Below are 24,297 nucleotides of genomic sequence, written 5' to 3' on the forward strand. Positions count from 1 at the left end.
GTTTGTTTGTTTATGTGATTTTGATTTGGTAGATTATAATGTTTTTAGATGCGTTTTATTAGTTCCGTTTGGATTAAGAATACGCCTAAGGCCTGGAAGTTTTCTAGTTTTTTTTGTGGGTTTAGTATTGCTTCTAGAGTGAGAGCCTTGTTTAGATTGAGGGTGGTTTGTAATGCGGTTCGATGTGTTAGGTAATGTGTGCAGTGGATGAGTGCGTGTTCTGGGGTTTCTAGTTGTTTGCAGTGTGGGCAGTTACCTGTAGTGTGTTTTTTATTTTTTTAGGTGGTTATTTAGGCTGGTGTGTCCTGTTTGGAGTTTAGTGATTACTCTGTCGATTTTTTTTGATGGATGGAGAATTTGTGGTTTGGTTAGTGGTTTGCTGAGTACTTTTTTGATTTGGCTATTCTGAAGGAGGGTTACTTATTTATAGTGGAGATTTAACGTGCGCTTTCCGACTGCAAGCGTTTTTTCGCACACGGGCCCGGCCAGGCCTTTTAATGTGTTTCCAAAAAGGGGAAAAGTGAGTTTGTGCAACCCAGGAGGGGGGCTTTAGGGGTTGCTTATATAGTAATTTTGAAATTTTGAGACTTGGAAAGAATGCCAAGAGTGGGTGGGGGACGAACTAAGGGAGCTGTGTGTGTTGGGTGGTTATCAAATAAGGTAGTTTTAGTTTTGAAGGAGGGGCATTGAACAGAATATATATAGTAGGTGGGGGGGGGGGGGGGGTAACAGTAGAGGACTAACAGTACCCACAACTGCATACATGAGTGGGATAACATGAGTAAGTGATGACAACAGGAAGATAACACTGTCACAACATAATGGACAGAGAACACATAGGTGGAAGCCAATGGGACATGAAGCCAATTAAACAGGATAAGCTTGCATAGGTCTGGTGATTATTGCTTAATGAGTTCATAGTAGGCGGATGGATGACATAGCCTTGATCTCTGTTGATTGATGGCTTGTGGCGGCGAATGTGGACTGCTTCTGTTAGTTTTTTTTTAGTGAAGTCATGGAGGTTGTTGGCGAGGATTTGGACGTTGTCCCAGTTGATGTTGTGATTGGGGGAGTTGCTGATGGCTGCTGTTCTGTCTGATTTGATGGTTGAGGTTTTGTGCTCTTTGATTGTGCCTGTATCTGGGGTTACCTGGGGTTAGTTATCGGAAGGTCCTTCTGACATGACTTGTAATGGAATGTCCCCAGATCATTGTGTATCGGTAGTGAGTCCTCTCTGAATGATTGGATTGTTGCAACCCGTGGAGTGAGTGAGTGAGTGAGTGAGTGAGTGAGTGAGTGAGCGAGTCCTCCCTGATTGATTAGATTGTTGCAACCCGTGGAGTGAGTGAATGAGTGAGTTGGGTTTAACGCCGCTTTTAACAGTATTCCAGTTATATCGCGGCGTGTCAGCTTAATGTGGGAGGAAAGCCCGAAGTGATGCTGTCTCAGACGTTTACCACTTCGATGAAACCCACGAGCACGGGTATGGTGCTGACAAACCTAGAAACATAATCAGGGCGAACCGGGATTCGAATGGGAAGGGACGCAACTTTGCACAGCGAATCGCGGCGCCTTAGACGACCCGTACCCCCGGAACCCGTGGAGATTCCGGGTAAATATACAATCCCCGGCAACCATTGCTTGTCGTAAGAGTCGGTTTTGTTTGGTTGTTTATGTCTTGTTTAACCCCGCACTCAGCAATATTACATAGTCTGTAAATAATCGAGTCTGGACAGACAATCCAGTGATTGACATCAATAGCATCGATCCACGCAATTGGAATACGATGACATGCATCAAACAAGTCAGCGAGCCTGATCACCGATCCCGTTAATCGCCTCTTACGCTCAGCATGGTCATCTCTGACGGTAAGAATGGGTTTCTGAAGACCTGTTCTACCCCGGATCTTCGCGGATCATAAGAGTCGATTAAATGGGTCAGGTGGTCATACTCTGTTACTTGGTTGCTGCTTGTCATCGTATCCCATCTGCGTGGATCAATGTTCTAAATGTCAACCACATAATTATCTGGTCTAGACTCCATTATTTATGACCGCCTGCATATACATTGTAAAGTACGTTTACGTAAATCTACTACTAAATCTTAGTGTCTCGGCCCAAACATTTTCTAGTTGACTCAGCATAATTGATAAATGTTACTGATCTTATGATGAAATTCAGGGACTTAAGTCTCCAAGCAGAATCATCGATCAGTTCAAACATATATAAAACACCAAAGACAGAGAATAACCAGTCTCGATTATCCGAAGAAACAGGTTCCACTGCTCGTAAAAGGCAAAATAGCGGCGAGTGAGTGAGTAAGTATAGTTTTACTTTGCTTTTTGCCATATTCCGGCAATATCATAGCGGGGGACACCAGAAATAGGTCTCACACATTCCGTCTCACGGCGGCGTGACGAGTTACCCCACCGAACCAAAATAGTGGTGAAAATTAGGGGATTCGAACCCACGCTCATAGGTTTCTGGCATGTCCAAGGGTCGCAACTCTGCACAGAGAATTGTGGCCCCCATTTAATATAGACGCTGAGTATATAATGTGAAAATATATACCTATATTATTATCACTCTCTATTATATACTCTCTGTTAATGCGTTCTCTACGGTACACCTATGATCAGAGCTTTCCACGTGGCCTATTGACATCGTCCCAGCTTGAACACAAGAATTGTAAGAGCTCTCGGTTTTGACATAATATGGCATTGTCATCCGTGGCAAGATCTGATCTGTGTAACGTTCTACAGCAATGATTGTTTTCGTCAATTTTGAGTTGTTAACACCTGGTGTCACATTATACCAAATAATGTCTGAAGTGTTTGACTTTTGTCTGATATGGATATTTTGTATTGACCGGACAACACATTTCAGTAAGTGGAAAAAATAGTACCGTATTATACGTAATAAGCGCCCCGCTCTGATAAGCGCCCATGGCGATATTTGCTAATATATTGGCGAGTGAACAATCCCAATTAGCATCCCTTCCGATTGATCAATGTACACAAGACTTATTTATTCGCGTATATTACGCTTTCGTGTGTTATATGCCCCCTTATTTAATCTGGAAAAATATATCTGTCGTATATAAACAGTTCAGACCGTCAGCATAAACCACGAAATTTATCTTTCAACTCGTATACTTGTGAAATAGTCTGAAAGAATCTGGCACACATGTGTACTTTTCTTTACACGAATGTCAGATCATAAATAATGAACGTAACAGAAAGTAAACAAACATGTCTGCATAACTTGAGTATTTAGACATATTATTATCGCGACATATGTTATAGTTTTAGTGTTTGCTATCCTCTTCTAGGATGGACATACCTTTATGATATAATATTACCCTTACAAGAGTGTGTGAATAATATATTGGTCTGACATCTCCGGAAATGTCCATGTGCAAAAGTTTTGTCTCATAAATTGTACCGAATAAACTTCTTCTTCTGGGGGGCACGGATGGCGCCGCTGTGCAGAGTTGCGTCCCTTGGACACACCAGAAACCTATGATTGTGGGTTCGAATTCCGGCTCGCCCCGATTATGTTTCTAGGTTTGTCAGCACCATACCCGTGCTCGTTGGTTTCACTGAAGTGGTAAACGTCTGAGACCTGCATCACTTCGGGCTTTCCTCCCACATTAAGCTGACAAGCCTTGATATAACTGGAATACTGTTAAAAGCGGCGTTAGACTCGACTCACTCACTCTTAGTCTTCTCATTCATCATTTCCTTGTTCTCATCGTCTTTTCTCCTCCTTTTTTTTCTTCCCCTTCTCTGATATTTGAAGACATTATGTGAGTGAGTGAGTATGGTTTTACGCCGCTTTTAGCAATATTCCAGCAATATCACGGCGGGGGACACCACAAATGGGCTTCACACATTGTACCTATGTCGGGAATCGAACCCGGGTCTTCGGCGTGACGAGCGAACTCTTTAACCACTAGGCTACCCGACCGCCCCGAAGACATTATGTACTGCAGTAACAGAGTGTTGATATCCGAGACACGTACCGAACTCATGGGACAAATGCCACCCTATCTCAATAAAATATTTATGTTACATTGAACAGGCAGATTTCTTTTCAAATATATGGCAATATTTTAATGAGTTTCATTTGTGTTGTCGCTAATAGTTCACTGCAATGTTATATCACCGCAACCGTGTGGGATCCAAACATGTGAAAATTAAGTTTCTATTAGCAGCAAACGAACATGCGTTACCCAATTGTGGCTGTCGTTTTCATCCTGTGATTTCAACATATCAGAACCTGATTTTGATTATCGATAACTATCCATATACAACAGCCGTCACAAATACTTTACACATCGACTAAAATAATAAAGACATGAGTAGGTTCTATTTACTTAGCCAAGCATTGGTATCAAATATCAAACAAATCTATTACATTCATATATACGTATATACAAGACCCTTAATAATCAAGTTTGTATTGACGCTTTCTGCTGCAATACATACTTGATTATAAAAGGTCTTGTATATCAGATGTAACCAGATTATATTATGTAAAATAATTATAACAGTGCATATACATGTATGTCTTGTTTTTAAAAAAAATAATTTTCAAAAAATATCCTTAACAAAGGAATTTTTTACATTTGCATGTCGCTTGGCACGACATAGCTCATTTATCACGAAACTTGTCAAACTCTGCGTCATTCCCTTAGCAAACGCATTTACGTGAACCTTAAATTCCGTGTGGCCCACTCGTCTAAGGCGCCGCGATTCGTTGTGCAGAGTTGCGTCCCTTGGCCACGCCAGACACCTATGATTGTGGGTTCGAATCCCAGGTCGTCCCGATTATGTTTCTAGGTTTGTCAGCACCATACCCGTGTTCGTGGATTTCACCGAAGTGGAAAACGTCTGAGACAGCATCACTTCGGGCTTTCCTCCCACATCAAGCTGACACGCCGCGATATAACTGGAATACTGTTAAAAGCGGCGTTAAACCCAGCTCACACTCTCACTTAAATTCTGTAATCATAGATATATAAAGTGGACCCATATCGACACGGCTTCTCTTCTCTTGGTCAAGCGTCGATAAGTGTTCCCTCCCAAGTAGGAGCATGTTTAACGATCCTCCAAACTATAATGAAAATCAACCTTGTTCAGTAATAGTTAAGATTACCATCTTACCTGCTCCTCCTGCTGTCGACAAAAGCATCATCAAGAGTTAAAACCTATTCCCTTTGCAGCAGACATATGTTAAAACCCAGGCTAAACAGTAATTTAATATAAATTCTCATAAGGCCATAATGACACATAGAGAATCTCACCCAAGAGGCTTGCCGAGGATTTTTGCCACTTTTATCAACGAGTGTTGATATATTTGATATCAAAAGACACGAGGGTGAGATTTTATTTTTCATCCAACATCATTCTTTCAACTTTTTCAGTTTGTAGACAGTAATTAGCAGTGTCTTCAGTGTAAAGAGTACTGCAAACAGCTTCAGTAGCAGAGCCATTAGTGATGTCATTTGATTGTCTACAGTGTAGATATCGCTTGATCTCATCCAAGCTATATCTCCTGTGGGAGCCAGTTTTGGATGATAAAAGTTCTTACCACATACTTTGTGTTGTAAACTTTATCGGCATTGTGTCAAACCCGCATCATCAGAGAACTAATATACAGAGAGCTGTGGGGTATTTAAGTCCTAGGTCTTTCGGTCACTCACATACTGGCTTGAATAAACCCGAGGAGCTCTCTTCTCTCTTGTTTGAAGGCTAGCTCCCAATTGTAATCCCGATATCGAGGCCTGGCAGTAATTTGATCACTACACCAAATCTGTCTTAATATGTTCATATATAAAAGAAGTGCTCGGCTATTTATCTCCGAATCTGTTCGAGGGCATGACCTCAACCTGGATCCGAAAGGAACAATAGTCTGGCATTTTTAACACGTTGTGAACTATAACACAAGATATGGGCGATGATTGTACCTCATTCCACATGTCCAAAATCTAAGCATATTTCGAACGTTAAGTGTGGATTACAGTTAAGGTGGTGAGGTGAAATGGGGTTTAACGTCGCGTCCAAGATTATTGCACTTATATAGCGACGTGCATGTACGTGTATGTGTTTGTGCGGCTGCTTGTACTAGTCCGGCTAATGCCAATTTATAGTGCTAGCTCACTGAGGTACAATGCCGCAGTTTAACATGAATACCCAACTCAGACAGTATACTGACCCCGAGCCGACCAGTCCTTGTTTTAGCCCCTTAATGCCGAGCGCCAGACAGGGTAACAACAAGTACCATCTGTTAACGTCTCTTGGTATGACGCGGCCGGGGATCGAACCTCGGACCTTCCACTCTCCGGGCGGACGTTCTACCACTAGACCACGGAGGCGGTCGAGTACAGTTAAGAATGGCTCTAGGATACCCCTGAATATTAAATATTGTACTGTTTTGTTTTCATAAATACAGCAGCAGTCATTGAATGTAGCGATGTTGTATGTATTTGAACTATCATGATTAATTTTGTTTTGAAGTTGTCCTTTTGCAGTGAGTGAGTGAGTGAGTGAGTGAGTGAGTTGGGTTTAACGCCGCTTTGATTTGTTTGTTAGTTGTTTAACGCCACACTCAGTAATATTCCAGCTATATGACGGCGGTCTGAAAATAAATGAGTCTGGACCAGACAATCCGGTGATTGACAAAATGGTGTGTGTGTGTGTGTGTGTGTGTGTGTGTGTGTGTGTGTGTGTGTGTGTGTGTCCATGTAGTCTGGAGTTTTGAAAACTAAATGTAGTTTGTTGTAGTCAGTGTATTTTGATATGTCGGACCCTGTTTAAAAATACTGAGTCCACCCTTTATTCCAGAACCTTGAAGATCCGGGGTAGAATATGTCTTCATAACCCTTGTCGTAAAAGGCGACTAACGTGATCGGGTTGTCAGGCTCGCTGACTTGCTTGATGCATGACATCGATCCTAAATGCGTGGCTGGATGCTCATTATGTCAATCACTGGATTGTCTGGTCCAGATTCTATTATTTACAGACCGCCGTCATATAGCTGGGATATTGGTGAGTGCGGCGTTAAACAACAAACAAACAAACAAACAACTCCAGTACCTTCTTTCAGATCACAGCACTGAGGCGACCCAACTCGCCTACCGTCAGAACAACGACATACTAAATACGTGACGTCCAAGTCATTAGGCATCTGTTCCATGAGAGCGAATTTAATCAGAATAATTTCCACAAATATTTACAGAACGCGTACAGCCCACTGGATATGGAAGGAAATCGATTTTTTGTCCCGCGTTTACCCAGTGAACAGTAGAAATCTGACATCCAACTACTTGACTGATTTATTCAAATAAGTGTGTATAAATAGAGATTATCACGCGTGTGTGTTTTGGGATGGCAAATATCCAGTATTAGGAATAAACGTTGTATTTAGCGAGCCTTGGAGACTTGCGGAGTCAGGTACACACACAGCGACAAATGAAACAATAGAACGTATTTCGGCCTCATCTGACTGTTTAAGGGCCTCAAGCCGCAGGGGTCTACAAGCACAGATATGGAAAGAGTGCGTGAGTATGGTTTTACGCCGCTTTTAGCAATATTCCAGCAATATCACGGCGGGGGACACCAGAAATGGGCTTCACACATTTTACCCATGTCGGGAATCGAACCCGGGTCTTCGGCGTGGCGAGCGAACGCTTCAACCGCTAGGCTACCCGATCGCCCCTGATAGGAAAGAGATACCAAGGCTGAATCGTCGTCAAATTGTTTCGCAAATTATATCTCCAAAGTTGCCTAAACTTGTGAAATGCCTCAGGTACTTAGACTTTTGTTTTGATAAATTAATTGATAACAATTATCCCAGTAGTTTCTCCAGATTCCCGATGGATAATTCTGACTGAAGGGCGACGCCATGTTGGTTTCTAAACACTGAAAGTAGTGCCTACCTGGCCTTTAATATTTGCATCTTTATCCGTATATGACCCCAACGGATACCGTGTTTATCCGTTGGCTTTATCCTGCCGAGAAACCTACCCATTATATGATAAATCAATATATGCTGACGTGACTGATGGCGCTGAAGTCGTGATATCGGATCATATTGTAGTTATTACTCAGTCCTCAAACGCACCGGAGCCCGAAAAGATGCAGGTCTCAGACGTTAAACACACGAGCACGTGTATGGTGCAGACAAACCTAGAAACATAATCGGGATTCGAACCCACAATCATAGGTTTCTGGTGTGTCTAAGGGACGCAACTCTGCACAGCGGCGCCACCCGTGCCCCCCAGAAGAAGAAGTTTATTCGGTACAATTTATGAGACAAAACGTCAGACGACTGGGCCACCCGTGCCCCCTTCATACGAAACAGTGAATGGAATGGAAAGAGTGAAGAGAACGCCTCTTCAACAGTATTTCAGTAATCTATATGCCAGCCAGATAGGGACGGTGAGGTAGCCAAGTTCAAGCCTTCGCTCGTCACGAGAAGAACCGGTTCGATTCCCCACATGGGTACAATGTCTGGAGCCCATTTCTGGTGCCCCCCGCCGTGATATGACTGGAATATTGCTAAAAGCGGCGTAAAACCATACTCACTCACTCAGAAAATCAGAAAATAACCACTAAAGAATTTCCCAGTTCCTTTATTATGTCGAGTCAACAACAGGGCGATAATGTCATTCTAGAAACAACTACTTCCGGAGACAATTTCCTCTGGGAGCACGGGTGTCCCAATCGTCTAAGGCACCGCAATTCCCTGTGCAGAGTTGCGCCCCTTGGACAAGACAGAAACCTATGATTGTGGGTTCGAATCCCTGTTCGCCTTGATTCTGTTTCTTGGTTTGTAATCCGTGCTCATGGGTTAAAACAAAGTGGTAAACGTCTGAGACCTGCATCACTTCGAGCTTTCCTCACGTATTTAACTGACAGGGGTGATATAACTGGAATACTGTTCAAAGCGGCGTCCAACCTAACTCACTCACTCACTCACTCACAGTTTCTCGGCATTGCATTGTGGCGATATAGTCTGCGGCGGGTTATGAACCCTGATTTCCACAGTTTTGATCAATGATAAAACATCCCCGAAGACCATTTTCCAACGCAGCAGAGTTACCTAAAGATAACACGTCATAACTGTTTCAACCTGACGTTCTGTATCGCAACCTATTTCAAAATGACGTTCGACGTCACGAACTCGTTAAACGTGACGTTCGTTGTCAAGACCTCTATATACGTTATCTTCGCCATCAAGACATTTTTTAAAGCGTCGTTTGCAGTCAAGACCTCTTCCAACAACATGTTTGCAGTCATGACTTTTATTTACGAAACGTTCGCCGCTATAGCTAAGCGCCCTTTTGAAATGACATTATCTGTCACGACGTCTTGCACGGCGTCACAAACGCCGTGACGTATTGTAACGTAAGAGGCACTGACGTCCTAGCGCTGCACGAAGTTCCATAAGGGGCGTGACATTTCAGGGTGTCCCATGTCAGATGTGTTTGCGAAAAGATAAGTCATGACAAAACGTGTTGACTCTCGTGTCAACATTACATGCTGCCAGCCTGACTTCATTGACACACAATCAATGCAATCTTAATTACACTTTAAATGACGATAAGACTTTGCCGATGAATCAAATGATTTTTGCAGCTCTTAAGTGGCCTGAAAATTGATTAAAATTCACAAAGTTTGTTTTAGCACGATACATCAGAACCCGGAATCTGTTGAGGATTTGATATATTTGGGCGTTTTCACGATATGATAAGCAAAGTCAAAATAGTGTAAGCGAAATTCGCATAATATCAAGCAAGTGACCTATCAAAAACTTTGTCACAATTACCGATGCAACCCCCCAAAATTCCTGGATTTCCTTATTATTTCCAAGACAAAACTCTCTATGAACAATATGCCCTTATACTATCAATAAAAGTGACACATGTGCTTGTGGGTGGCGCAGCATAGGCCTTCGATAAATAACAAAAGGCAACTTCCGTCCGGGAAAATTGTCAGTGTGTAAAGGACAAGGTCAAGTTCCGTTATCTGGCTATTGTTTCACACAAAAGGGAGATAACTCATCTGTTCAATTTCCCCGTTAGATTAAGCAGTTCTTAACATACTCTCTCTATTCACCCATCTGGTATATTCCGGTAAAGATGCATAACTCCGCAATCAACGCGGAGGAATATCAACACACTCTCTTTTTCACATTTCTTCAATCCTCAGCACATTCTTCCTCCGCGGTCTGTGATAGTTCCACGTCCACTGCTGGGACTTCTTTCCGGAGCATTCCTCCATGACGACATGCCGCGTCGCGTTCACAGTCAAACAATTATTGTGTCGCCGTATTAACTTGTCCTGGAACACAGAAAAAAATACGAAACATTTTGTGTGTCACCTTATTAACTTAACACAGACGGAACAGGACATTGTTTAAGTTGTTGTTTTATATGAACATATACCACACTACTTTATATTGACGGGGTGTTATAAATCAACATATACCATACTATCTGGTATTGACCGGTTGTGACATATGATCATATAGTACTCTACCTTGTATTGGTCGGTTGTCATACATAATCATATAGTACTCTACCTTGTATTGCCGGGTTGTCATATATGATCATATAGTACTCTACCTTGTATTGACCGGTTGTCATATATGATCATATAGTTCTCTACCTTGTATTTCCCGGCTGTTACATATGATCATATAGTACTCTACCTTGTATTGACCGATTGTCATATATGATCATATAGTACTCTACCTTGTATTTCCCGGTTGTTACATATGATCATATAGTACTCTACCTTGTATTGCCCGGTTGTCATATATGATCATATAGTACTCTACCTTGTATTGCCCGGTTGTTACATATGATCATATAGTACTCTACCTTGTATTGCCCGGTTGTCATATATGATCATATAGTACTCCACCTTGTATTGCCCGGTTGTTATATATGATCATATTGTACTCCACCTTGTATTGACCGGTTGTTATATATGATCATATAGTACTCTACCTTGTATTGCCCGGTTGTTACATATGATCATATAGTACTCTACCTTGTATTTCCCGGTTGTTATATATGATCATATTGTACTCTACCTTGTATTGCCCGGTTGTTATATATGCTCATATAGTACTCTACCTTGTATTGACCGGTTGTTATATATGCTCATATAGTACTCCACCTTGTATTAACCGGTTGTCATATATGATCATATACATGTAGTACTCTACCTTGTGTTTCCCGGTTGTTACATATGATCATATAGTACTCTACCTTGTATTGACCGGTTGTCATATATAATCTATAGTGCTCTACCTTGTATTACCGGGTTGTCATATATGATCATATAGTACTCTACCTTGTATTGCCCGGTTGTTATATATGATCATATTGTACTCCACCTTGTATTAACCGGTTGTTATATATGATCATATAGTACTCTACCTTGTATTTCCCGGTTGTTACATATGATCATATAGTACTCTACCTTGTATTGCCCGGTTGTTACATATGCTCATATAGTACTCTACCTTGTATTGACCGGTTGTCATATATAATCTATAGTGCTCTACCTTGTATTACCGGGTTGTCATATATGATCATATAGTACTCTACCTTGTAATGACCAGTTGTTACATATGATCATATAGTACTCTACCTTGTATTGCCGGGTTGTTACATATGATCATATAGTACTCTACCTTGTATTGACCGGTTGTTATATATGCTCATATAGTACTCTACCTTGTATTGCCCGGTTGTTACATATGATCATATTGTACTCCACCTTGTATTGACCGGTTGTTATATATGATCATATAGTACTCTACCTTGTATTGCCCGGTTGTCATAGATCATCTAGTACTCTACCTTGTATTCCCATATATGTTCCTTGCTCGACCAGTTGCATTTATTGATATACACGCCGCCACGCGCATGGGTTAAACATCGATTACTAGCCACTATTTCTCCAAGATCTGTCATGTCGAACAACTGAAATACAACAAAATTAATGTCACAAACAGTCACATGGGTCTGTTGTATCTAACAAACAGTTATTGGCCATAACACGTCTAAACAACAGTTATGCCATAACTCAAAGTGAGCTGGGAGCGCGGGTGGCCCAGTCGTTCTAGGCCACGCAATACTCTGTGCAGAGTTGCATCCCTTAGGCGTGCCAGAAACCTATGTTCGTGGGTTCGATTCCCGGTTCTCTCCGAATATGTTTCTAGGTTTGTCAGCACCATACCCGTGCTCGTGGGTTTCACCAAAGTGGTAAACGTCTAAGACCTGCATCACTTCGGGCTTTCCTCCCACATAAGCTGACACCCTGTGATATAACTGGAATACTGTTCAAAGGGGCATCAAACCCAAATCTCACTCACTCCAGGTGAGCTACAGTGTAATGTATGACAGTGATATGATATCTTAACACATATATGTGTTTCACTATTCTATCATGGAAATGACGAATATACTCCATAAAATTGCTCACCAGTTGTGGTCGAAGAAGAGAGACTGGTAATAGCTCACCTGGCAATCATACATAGCTCACCTGGGCGTTCCCCTGTCCATGACATCTGTACATATTTGGTTGTCCCCACTCTTTATATGTCATCATGTCAAGGCACAGCTTTGGGACGGCCTCGTTACGTAACTGAGAAATGAACGATAACAGTGGTTTCCAGCATTATATTTTCCCGTTTGGTTTCGCCTGAGTAAACAATTTTAAAATAATTTAAAACCATTTTATTCCTTTCCTTGAACTTATTTTGCCAAAATAGAAAAAATGTAATAAAAATGTTTGTTTTTCATAGTTAAGCATCCTTGTGTTTTTTCTGGATCTCCTCTTTTTTATAAACCCCAAACTAAATTTGGCAACAATCGTGTTTGAATGTCAAGTGAACTCCGTCGTTGGTAAATAGACCATGCCCAATGTCATCAGTAAAACGCACACACACGTTTATTATTCTGGAAAACAATGGAGGGCTTTTTATGATTTTCAATAAATCTCTTTTTATCTTTAGAAATGATAAGGTTTTACGAAATCAATATCGCGATATTTTGGCATTACAGAAAACGTAAGAATTTGGTTTGTAGTCTACTTTAATTTCAAACAGAGTACTCGTGTCATGTGAGTACTCCCGCCTTAATCCAGCAGGACATCGGCCAGCAGAACCAAGATTCAATACAGTGGCAGCTGTTATAAAACTGTTCAAGTTGCTTCTCTTTGCTTTCGTCTCCGTCTGTTACGTGTATTCAATTTGTGGCAACTGCACAATAACCTGTATTCAATAACAGCCGTCATGTCATATATAACTATATACGGTCTACACTGGCGTTACGCGGCAGGCTGAATCCATGCAATATCACAACTCCTTTCATGTCCGAGCTATGACGCAGAAACGGGGCGATTGAGGTTCAGACTTACCTCCCCTGAGTAATGGCCGTCCCCGGGAAGGGCTACTTCCGGCATTACGTTTTCAATGTACCAGGAGAAAGGTTTACATCTGAGTCTTTCTCTCAACTTGCGGCGTTCAGAGACATCCCCTGGTTTCTGTAAAGAAACCCATCTAATGATGAACAAATCTCGGGTCAATTGACATGTCATCCAAACAAATGGATTGCTCACTCTCTATCGGTCGAGCGTGTGAGGATTGGAGTTAACGCCGCTTTAAACGGTATTTCAGTTATATCATGGCGTGCCAGCTTAATGTAGGAGGAAAGCCCTAAGTAATGCAAGTCTTAGACGTTTACCACTTTGGTGAGACCCACGGGCATAGTATGGTGCTGGCAAACCTATAAACATAATCAGGGCGGACTGGGATTCGAACCCTCGATGATAAGTTCCTGGCACGCCAAAGGAACGCAATTCTGCACATTGTGGCGCCTATGACGACTGGGCCAATATTGTACATCATAAACATAGTGCTTCACATAATGCATTTCATATATGTGTATTGTATTTAACATATCGTGCTTCACATATCGTGCTTCACATATTGTGCTCCACATATATCGTGCTTCTTATATTGCACTCCCCATACTGTACACTATATATTGAGGTATTCTACTTAATACAGTTTGCTTCAGATACTGAGTTCAAACCTTGGATTGAAACTGGAATGGTAACCCCACAGTATCCATGTGCAATTTCAGCCTCTACTGTTTCTACCATGGCATCATACGTACGTAGTATTGGCTGTTCCTCCCGCCTCCATAGCCTTGATAGTACTTCTTGTAGTCGTCCATCCACACCTCCGCCAGGCGCGCGTTGTTGGCGGCACCGGCGGCGTACGTCCCAGGGCGGATTTTCATGTAACTGTAGTGACTGTGAAACACGTGACCGACACGTGAACAGATGGGCGTCTCAATCCGCCCGCCGCACATCCAGATCTGATGAAGTATTCATGGTAGTTTCTTTATTTTGTTTGTTTGTGTGTTATTTAACGCCGCTATCAGCAATATTCCAGATATATGATGGCGGTCTGTAAATAATTGAGTCTGGACCAGACAATCCAGTGATTGACATCATTAGCATCATTTACGCGATTGGGATGACATGTCAGTGAGCCTGGCCACACGATCCCGTTTGTCGCCTTAAACCACAAACATAGTCGCGTCTTACGGCAAGCATGGGTTGCTGAAGGCCTATTCTCTACTCGGGTCTTCACAGGTCCATTAATGGTAGTGTCGTTATGGTCAACAAAGACAAGGGAGATAATCATGGCGTTATTATAACATTTACTATGTAAAGTGATTGAATCAGGGTGAGTGAGCATTGTTTTACACCGCAATATATTGGCGAGGGACACCAGACATGACCACCCACCCACCCCACTCCCGACAGACACACACAGACTATATTTGTAGTTTCGTATCAAATAATGTTTTATAATGCTTTTTCTTTCCAGTGTTCACGGCAGCAAATACAAAATAATAACGACTGCCACAACTGAGAGCTTCTTGTTGCGACGAGAAAATTGTGTTGCACGTGCAAAAATTGAGATAGAGGTTCAACACGCAACACCTTACTCTCCATCAGTGTACGCACGTCCCAGAAAGTGCCACAATCCTAAATGCGACATTAAACCCCATTTCAACTCAGCTTTCATAGACAATGAACTCACCTTAAACGACATCTCGATATTCTCCCCACCCCAGATCTTCATCCCAGGGTCAAATCCTCCCAGGAAATCGAAGTACTCCCGGGTGATGGAGAAGAGGCCTCCCGCCATTGCTGGGGATCTGCAAGAAATGAGTAGACGCCTTAGAAGCCTTGGCCAACCGTTTCTGAGGAAGTGAGGTGAAATTGGGATTATGTAGCGACGTGTAGCGTATGTGTGTGTGTGTGTTTGTGTGTTTGTGTGTGTGTGTTTGTGTGTGTGTGTGTGTGTGTGTGTGTGTGTTTGTGTGCGTGTGTGTGTGTGTATGTGCGTGTGTGTTTGTGTGTGCGTGCGTGCGTGCGTGCGTGCGTGCGTGTGTGTTTGTGTGTGTAGCGTTTGTGGGTGGGTGTCTGCTTGTACTAGTCCGGACTGATACCGATTTATAGTGCTAGCCCACTGAGATAGCATGCCACAGTTTAACATGAATATCCCACTCAGACACAGTATACCGACGCCGAGCCGACAACGCCTTGTTTTAGCCCATTAATGCCAAGCGACAGACAGGGTAACAACAAGTTGACGTATTTTGGTATGACGCGGACGCTCTACCACAAGACCACGGAGGCGGTCTGTTTCTAAGGAAGTGAAATACAACGATACTTACTGAGTGTTGATGGTATGTAAATAAATGAGACAAAGCCTTTTCCCTAATCACAAGGCATCTCTCAATTGTACGATGCCGATGTCATAACCACCTGTTAATGAATCAGTATGAAATAGTGATGATACCTGGTTTCGCTGAAAGGTCAGCCTATCCTGACTCACCTACCCTAACTGTCACAAACACATGCAAAGGCAAGTCAAGTGTTCACTTGAACAAAAATGGGACTAAGAAGACTCAGTTGCATCACCTGACGTGCTCCAGGTTACTCTTCCTCCGTTTCTTCTCCCTGGGCGGCTGTGATCGCCAGCCGAACTGCAGCGTCGGGAATTCCACCACCCCCACCATCACCTCTGGACCAACCGAGATGCTGTAGTCGTTCTTGTCGATGACGTCAATACAGGGCGTGGTCACCACCTTGGGGTCAGTGGCTAAAGGGGTCAGCAGGGGCTCCAGCCACCCTGAAGTAACAGTCCGGTGCTTGTAAAACTACCCTTATATGGAATAGGTCTGAGAGTTGTGGTGTCGATGGTGTGTGCCAATGTTAACTCTACAATTGTGCTAACTGGCATATTCCTACAATACACCAATGTGAACAGGCATACAGTGTTGTTAGCTGCCATACAGTGTTGTTAGCTGTCATACAGTGTTGTTAGCTGCCAGTCAGTGTTGTTAACAGTCATACAGTGTTGATAACTGGTATACATTGTTGTTAACTGGCATAATGATTGAAGTATATTACTATTAACATCAACCAATGTGAACTGGCATAGTGATGTCAACTGGCGTATATTACTGTTAACATTCATCAATGTGAACTTGCATAGTGATCTAAACATAGGTATATAACTGGTAACATCCATCGATGTGAAGTGGCATAGTGATCTAAACATAGGTATATAACTGTTAACATCCATCGATGTGAACTGGCATAGTGATGTGAACTGGCGTATATTACTGTTAACACTCATCAATGTGAACTGGCAAAGTGATGTTAAATGGTATATATTACTGTTAATATCCAGCAATGTGAACTGGCATAGTGATGTAAACTGGTATATATATCGCTTAACATCCAGCTATGTGAATTGGCATACAGTGTTGTTAACTGGTATATATTACTGTTAACATCCAGCAATATGAACTGGCATAGTGATGTGAACTGGTATACTAGTATATGACTGTTAACATCCAGCAATGTGAACTGGCATACAGTTTTGTTAACTGGTATATGTTACTGTTAACATCCAGCAAAGTGAATTTGCATACAGTGTTGTTAACTGGTATATATAACTGTTGACATCCAGCAATATAAACTGGCATACAGTGTTGTTAACTGGTATATTACTGTTAACATCCAGCAATATAAACTGACGTACAGTGTTTTAACTGGTATATATTACTGTGAACATCCAGCAATAAACTAAAAATACAGTGTTGTTAACTGGTATATATTACTTTTAACATCCAGCAATATAAACTGGCATACAGTGTTGTCAATTGGTATATTACTGTTAACATCCAGCAATATAAACTGATATACGTTACTACTGGATGCATTAATTTTAACAGGAATGTATTGTATAATTATCATCGGCATGTCATGTGTATGCTCTTCTGGGGGTCACCAGTCCATCCAGATTACCTGGGAAACATTCACAGTGTGAGTCCAGGAATGTGATGACGGGCGCCGTGGTGTAGTTGTAGCCCAGCGTCCTCGCCACCATCAGCCCCAGCCCCCTTGTGGCTCGGACTATCTGCACCTTGGGGAACCGAGCCATGTACACGTCCAGCGGCTTGCCCAGAAAATCTGGAAATGGAGAATCCGTATACTTACTCGATTCTGATTGGTTAATCAGAGGTTTCAAACCGCAGTTACAACCTCTAAATGAAACAGCTATGTACACATCAAGCAGCTGGAAATATAGAATCCCTGCACACATACTTGTTCTACCAGGGTCATTTAGGGAAATGAACGGGGTTGGTATTTACCGTGTGGAGTTGACAGACCTTGGGGAATTCCTTCGCCTTACAACTGGGGCGCACATGCCCGTCAAAATATCCAAATTTCGTCATTATCACAATTTTCTAATCTTGACTAGTGAGTTCATTCAGTGAGCTCAAGATGTTATATTTTGATATACCGCGGTAGATAGGACCTGTATTTATTAAAGGACCCGTAAAGATTCGGGTTAGAAAAGATCATCAGCAACCCATGCTTGACGCGAGAGGTGACTATGCTTGTCGTAAAAGGCGACTAACGGGATCAGGTGGTCAGGTTCGCTGACTTGGTTGAACCATGTCATCGTATCCCAATTGTGTGGATCGATGCCCATGAGGTCAATCACTGGATTGTCTTGTCCAGACTCGATTATGTACAGGCCGCTATCCTGTGGCTGGAATATTGCTGAGTGCGGCGTTAAATAACAAACAAACAAATTTATTTAAGCTTTCGATACAGTAAAAATTACAGGTATCAAATCTACGTTTGAAACCTCAAAATTGAAAACGAGGTAGGTTTATCTACCATAACCATCATTGTCTACCTCGAACAGCGCACCTACCCCATGACGAGCCATCGTCGACGAGGATCACCTCCTTCACCAGGTGAGGCGGGGTGTTGTCATGGATGCTGTGAACAAGCCTTAGCAACGTTGACCACGCCTCGTTGACGAAACAGATGATGATGCTGGTCTGGGGGAGACGGGCGGAGGAGTAACGCTCGGCACAGCTGTCGAGAAAACATAAGGTTAGAACTAGCTTGCAGCAGTTGTGTGATTGTATCCCAACACAACTGTACATGGAAAGATGCTGGGGTCGTTTTCGAAACATGTCTCATTTGGAGTGAGTGAGTGAGTTGGGTTTAACGCCGCTTTTAACAGTATTCCAGTTATATCGCGGCGTGTCAGCTTAATGTGGGAGGAAAGCCCGAACTGATGCAGATCTCAGACGTTTACCACTTCGGTGAAACCCACGAGCACGGGTATGATGCTGACAAAGCTAGAAACATCATAGGTTTCTGGCGTGCCCAAGGGACGCAGCTCTGCGCAGCGAATCACGGCGCCTTAGACGACTGGGCCACCCGTGCCCCCGCCATTTAAGAGAACAGAACAAAAAGTTTCGCTGTCTAGTGAGAAACGGGCGCTATGTGAGTCGAGCGCTCATTGATCTGCTGCCCACTCTCTGAAATAAGGGCTTTATTTGATTCGTCTATTATAAATAGCGAGTTCACCGTATGACGGTCGTGTGTATTCACAGCTAGTGTGTACAAACCCGTGAAGTACTGACGAATTTCCTCACACAGTTAAAGTATTTAAGTTGTATTACAGCAAGTCAGCTTTAGGCACACGTAGATGGAAAACATTTACTGCTGCGGTACAACCAGCGAGCATGGAAATTGCCTCTGTTTATATTTGTCGATAGCTCACCCCTCCAGCCTTGGATCTCTCAGTTTCCGTCTCACGCCGATGATGTTGCTGACGTATTCGTTCATGGAGTTCATCCGGAAGGCGTTCTGTAATTTCTTGAGCTCCTCAGGGGGCAATTTGTTTTTGTCTAAGCTGAACCCTTTGCCTCCGTACCCTAGAAAGTAACTTTTAAATTAGTGGCACAAAAGGAAGTGGAACCGTGTCGGCCATTTTGACAAAATGTCGGCCATCTTGGATGTTTGGTCAGTATCTTTCTTAGTTACCCCAAAGCTTGGCTTGTATAATTATTTGAACAATTATTTCTGTTATTTTCTCTCACTACAACGTTAAGTATTCATTTATATTATAGATACCATTAGGAATCTGTAACTTCAAGCGTATATAAGGTTATTTGATCAGTAATTAAATGAACCATCACAAAGCGATATTTGCGTTAAAGCATTACTTTAACGCAATCGCTATCTTGGACAAAAGATACACGAGGCCAGGAACGGAACTAAAGCCTAGTGGCTAAAGCCTTCGCGCGTCCTAGATGGGTACAATGTGTGAAGCCCATTTCTGGTTTCCCCGACGTGATATTGGCGAGTATTACTAAACGTGGCTTAAAACTATACTCAATCACCATCACATAAGGTGTTATTGTAGGGACTCTAACGGTGATCATCTTAAGAGGTGCTTTAATCTTAAGACTGTGTAGACGTTATACGTAGTGTAAAAGTGACATGTGGTCTTTGCAGACCAAGCAGACCTTATTTGAATGATCTGAGTCTGACAAGTTGCACTTGCACATATACCGAGGCCAGCGTCCTCCTAATGCCCTTATTCAATTTACAGCGTTTTAACGTTCCGATTTGTTGTTTGTTTGTTGTTTAACGTGGCACTCTGGGATATTTCAGCGACCAAACATTGGTAACCAAACCACGGTTTATTTCTTGTCCCGTTTCGAAGAAAACGCAAAACTATATACTGCAACTATGATACAAAAAGAGATACATACCAGCATTTGTTACGTTAAAAAGACGTCGCACAACGTCAAAGTCGGGTTCAAAAGGAAGCGGGTCAGGTGGCCAATCACCTCTTAACACAATAGTGGCGTTGTGAACGTCCTCTTTGACTTTCTTCTCATCAACAGCTTGTTTATTTATATGCATCTTATGAGTTATCACGGCTCCTGGTAGACGCCTCGTTTTCACCTCGTTCCCATGATGCTTTGCGTCGTCCTCCCTTCCTTTCACGACCCTGTATTCCTCATTCAGCCTATAGTCCGCCACGTAACGCCTCCGCATGCTCGGCAAGGATCCTCGCCCACCGCTGTTGGTCCAGCTGAGGAGCAGCCACGTCATCATTCCCCAGAGAATCACAGCCAGCAATAACCACAAGTCAACGGTACGTCTACGTTTCACCATGGTGGAGGATGAACAGGATTACCCGGACGACGTCATAGGATTATCTAAATGCGAAACAATTAAACACATTTATAATGAATATGGGGTCGGTCGGATAGCCTAGTGGTTAAAGCGTTAGCTCGTCACGCCGAAGACCCGGGTTCGATTCCCGACATGGGGACATTGTGTGAAGCCCATTTCTGGTGTCCCCCGCCGTGATATTGCTGGAATATTGCTAAAAGTGGCGTAAAACCATACGCACCCACTCACTATAATGAATATGATAATACAGTTAAAGTGATCATGGTTTTTATCGTAATTATTGATATTTTATTAAGTCACAAAACATTGCAAGTAAACTTAAGTCTTACACAAGGTTAAACTGATGAAATGTGAGACTTTGATAACTTAAAATATAGAAAATTGTTCTAATAATGGAGTTTAAATCCAATCTCGACAGTATCTCTCTCCACACACACACACACACACACACACACACACACACACACACACACAAGCAGAAGCACAGGCACACACGAAAGCACTCACACACATAGGCGCGCGCACGCACGCACGCACACACACGTGCATATACGTCGGTATGTAAGAGTAATAATCTTGAACACGACGTTAAACCCCATTGATGGATGGATGACTAAATGGATGGATTGGTTGGTTGATTGAGGCGTCATATTTCGATATGCCAATTATTTAATGACCGGCGTAACTGCACGCTCACGTCCGCTCCTTGTTGTTAGGGGATATTTTGCTTTAAACATAACTCTGTGAACGCTAAAACCTTATTCGTCATGGGTTACCTATCGAATATTGTAAGGGACATTTTCGCGATCTCGACTTCTTGAAACAAGCCCAAAACACGTCAATGCTTATAATTAAATTCGACAACGTAAAACATGTTTTATCTACAGTAGTTAAACCAAAAACAGTTATACATCAAAACAGACAAAAATGACGAGATTGATAAACATTCCAGGTGTAGGAATACATACTGTGTTGTGACATGAGGTGATCGTTTAATTTATGCACATAACTTGACACGCATACACACTCAGTAGCCAATTAACGGAGAGTAGGATCAAAATAATGTTCATTGGACCTGTCAATTACGACAGGGGGCGAAAAAAACTGCAACAGTCAGACTGTAACGAACCGGAAGAAATATGTCCGGGAGAAGGCGGCTGTTTCAAATAACATGGTCCGTTTCCACCTAATTTAAACATTACTTCCCCGATTACCGTAAAACGCAGTTGGAAAAATGCTAGTTAGAAATGTAACCCGAAGACATGAAAGTTGAACCGAGGCGTGCGGGAAAAAAACAGGCGAGCGAGCCTGCACGTTTGCTGTTTCATTCTCGGCCTTCTGTTTCAAAGGGTAGTTTGGACAATGACTATGCATGAAAGTCGCCAAATGTCCTGTGCATGACGATACACGTGAGCAGAAAGGGAATTCCCTCGGCTGTAATATTGGGATTCCCCGACATTCCGCAGTAATAAAAGTAGTGCACCTCGGTGGGCGTGGCTTAATTTTTTACATTCATTGGGAAATGAATGCAATAACACGTGACCAATTTAGCTAATCAGAATGCAGGAATTTCAATGAACACAACGAAAATTTAATTATATTGTATTAAACACAAAGTGGCATATTCGATAATGCACCAATGCCTTAATAAATATATCGCAAGCCATTCAATTGCATGTAATATGCTAACAAAGTAAATTCATTTTGCGTTAATGTTCTATAAACCTACAAAATGACTCCATGCCCACCTGACAACTACTGTTTACTGACTGACTTGTGAAATATAAGAAAATACAAGATTCGGGGTGGCAGTAGGAACGCACTACTAACTTCTACCATTTGTTTGACAGTGTTGCTTTACTCGCAACGAGGTGATTATATATTGCTCTGAAATCGATTTACCAAATTCGATAAGTAATAATATGTCTGATGTCCTCAATTCTTTAATTTCATATATGTACATCATATAATATTGCGCAGATCGTTGCTCATGATGTCAATCAATGGATTGTCTGGTCCAGATTATTTACAGACCGCTGTCTTACAGCTGGAATATTTCTGCGTGGCGTTAAATAACAAACAAACAAATCAAAGCGGCGTTAAACCGATCTCACTCACTTACTCACTACAATAGAACAACATCAAAACAAGATTAATCATGTAGTTCAAATACATACAGGGGCGGTCGGGTAGCCTAGTGGTTAAAGCGTTCGCTCGTCACGCCGAAGACCCGGGTTCGATTCCCGACACGGGTACAATGTGTGAAGCCCATTTCTGGTATCCCCCGTTGTGATATTTCTGGAATATTGCTAAAAGCGGCGTAAAACCATACTCACTCACCCTAATACATACAACATCGCTACATTCCATGACTGCTGCTGTATATATGAAAACAAAAACGATACAATATTTAATATTCAGGGGTAACTGTGAGAAGCCATTTTTAACAAAAACAAAGCGTCATGTACACAATTCACTGAGCCAGTGATGTCAGTCGGGAGAAAATGTTTTGATGATTTTCAAAAGAAATGACGAATTATTCAGAGAGATCGTAACACCACAGAATACACACCTGAAACACTAGATCCATCCGCTATGGCGTTATGCGAGAGGGCAGGGTATCGACAGGTTTAAAGGCGCCATTCCGTCCACATAAGCGCATGGGTGGTGTATCCCCCCAGAAGACATTCCTTTGCTTCAGAGATGTCGATACAAGTTCACTTCACATAATGGTTTATAAAGTGAAGTTTGACACATTTCGATTCCTCTCGAGAAGGCGATCTTCCTGTAGTTTACACGTGAATGTGTGACGAGGAGCCGTCCATGAAATGCATCTGCGACAGAGCGACGTAGGCACTGTACCGTATTGTCTTCAATAAAGGTCAGCGAGTATGTTCTCATGTATTAGTGCTACGATTGCCAGACTGAGTGTTTTTACATGCCATCGCTTCAAGACATACTTTTGTGTCTCTGAAAGCGAAACACATTTTTAGAGTGAATATGAGCTGGATTTAACGCCTCTTTGAACATTTTTCAAGTTTTAAAAAATGACGGTGACGTCACACTATTGTTCTTGCACTTGATTCTGAGCTAGGATATCACTGGTGAGTTTGAGCGTGAAATACACCAATCATGCAGCATCTATGTGAACCTAGTGATACGTCTTCGCACCACAATATATTTAATAGTAGTGAGTGAGTTGGGTTAAACGCCGCCTTTAACAGTATTCCATTTACTAGTATATCGCGGCGTGTCAGCTTAATGTGGGAGGAAAGCCCTAAGTGATGCGGTTCTTAGACGTTTACCACTTCGGTGAGACCCACGAGCACGGGTATGGTGCTGACAAACCTAGAAACATAATCGGGGCGAACCAGGATTCGAACCCACAACTCTGCACATGCGAATCGCGGCGCCTTAGACGACTGGGCCACCCGTGTCCCCAATTAAAAGTAACACAATATAAATGCAATGTTAGTGTATGGGTTTATAATTTCTACACATGCAGGAAAGGTATATTATTGATGTGTCACCTTGGTGACATCAGTTGCATGCGTACAGTGTTGCGATGAGCTTGTAGTTTATGAACCTTACACTTCATAACGTGACTCCAGTGAGGCACATTTGAACTCTGAAAACATCAACAATATCCACAGTCTCAGTTTCGT

The 24,297-nt window shown here is 42.3% G+C and overlaps 1 protein-coding gene across 1 annotated transcript; it reads right to left on the minus strand.

The window, feature by feature from the left end:
- Positions 1 to 9,008: 9,008 nt before the first annotated feature.
- Positions 9,009 to 23,444, minus strand: LOC139464378 (polypeptide N-acetylgalactosaminyltransferase 13-like). The gene is made up of 12 exons (XM_071245908.1): positions 23,205 to 23,444; positions 20,203 to 20,655; positions 19,206 to 19,359; positions 18,342 to 18,508; positions 17,423 to 17,587; positions 16,028 to 16,238; positions 15,141 to 15,258; positions 14,203 to 14,406; positions 13,442 to 13,567; positions 12,566 to 12,667; positions 11,881 to 12,003; positions 9,009 to 10,348 (listed from the first exon to the last, which is right to left on the minus strand). Exons 2-12 carry the CDS (start codon positions 20,609 to 20,611, stop codon positions 10,196 to 10,198), a joined length of 1,932 nt encoding a protein of 643 aa, XP_071102009.1. The 5' UTR covers positions 20,612 to 20,655; positions 23,205 to 23,444; the 3' UTR covers positions 9,009 to 10,195.
- Between the last annotated feature and the right edge of the window lie 853 nt (positions 23,445 to 24,297).

Source organism: Haliotis cracherodii, unplaced genomic scaffold, assembly GCF_022045235.1.
Source record: "Haliotis cracherodii isolate W230 unplaced genomic scaffold, xgHalCrac1.p SCAF_17, whole genome shotgun sequence".
Classification (NCBI taxonomy): Eukaryota; Metazoa; Mollusca; class Gastropoda; order Lepetellida; family Haliotidae; genus Haliotis; species Haliotis cracherodii.

Bases quoted from the DNA above. Each gene is read 5' to 3' on its own strand.
- LOC139464378 (XM_071245908.1), bottom strand. From the start codon at position 20,611: ATGGTGAAACGTAGACGTACCGTTGACTTGTGGTTATTGCTGGCTGTG. The intron at 17,588-18,341 runs GTAGGTGCGCTG...CTCCATTTCCAG, and splicing joins CGACGATGGCTCGTCATGGG to ATTTTCTGGGCAAGCCGCTG. The intron at 10,349-11,880 runs GTAGAGTACTAG...TCTGTGTTCCAG, and splicing joins AACATATATGGGAATACAAG to GACAAGTTAATACGGCGACA.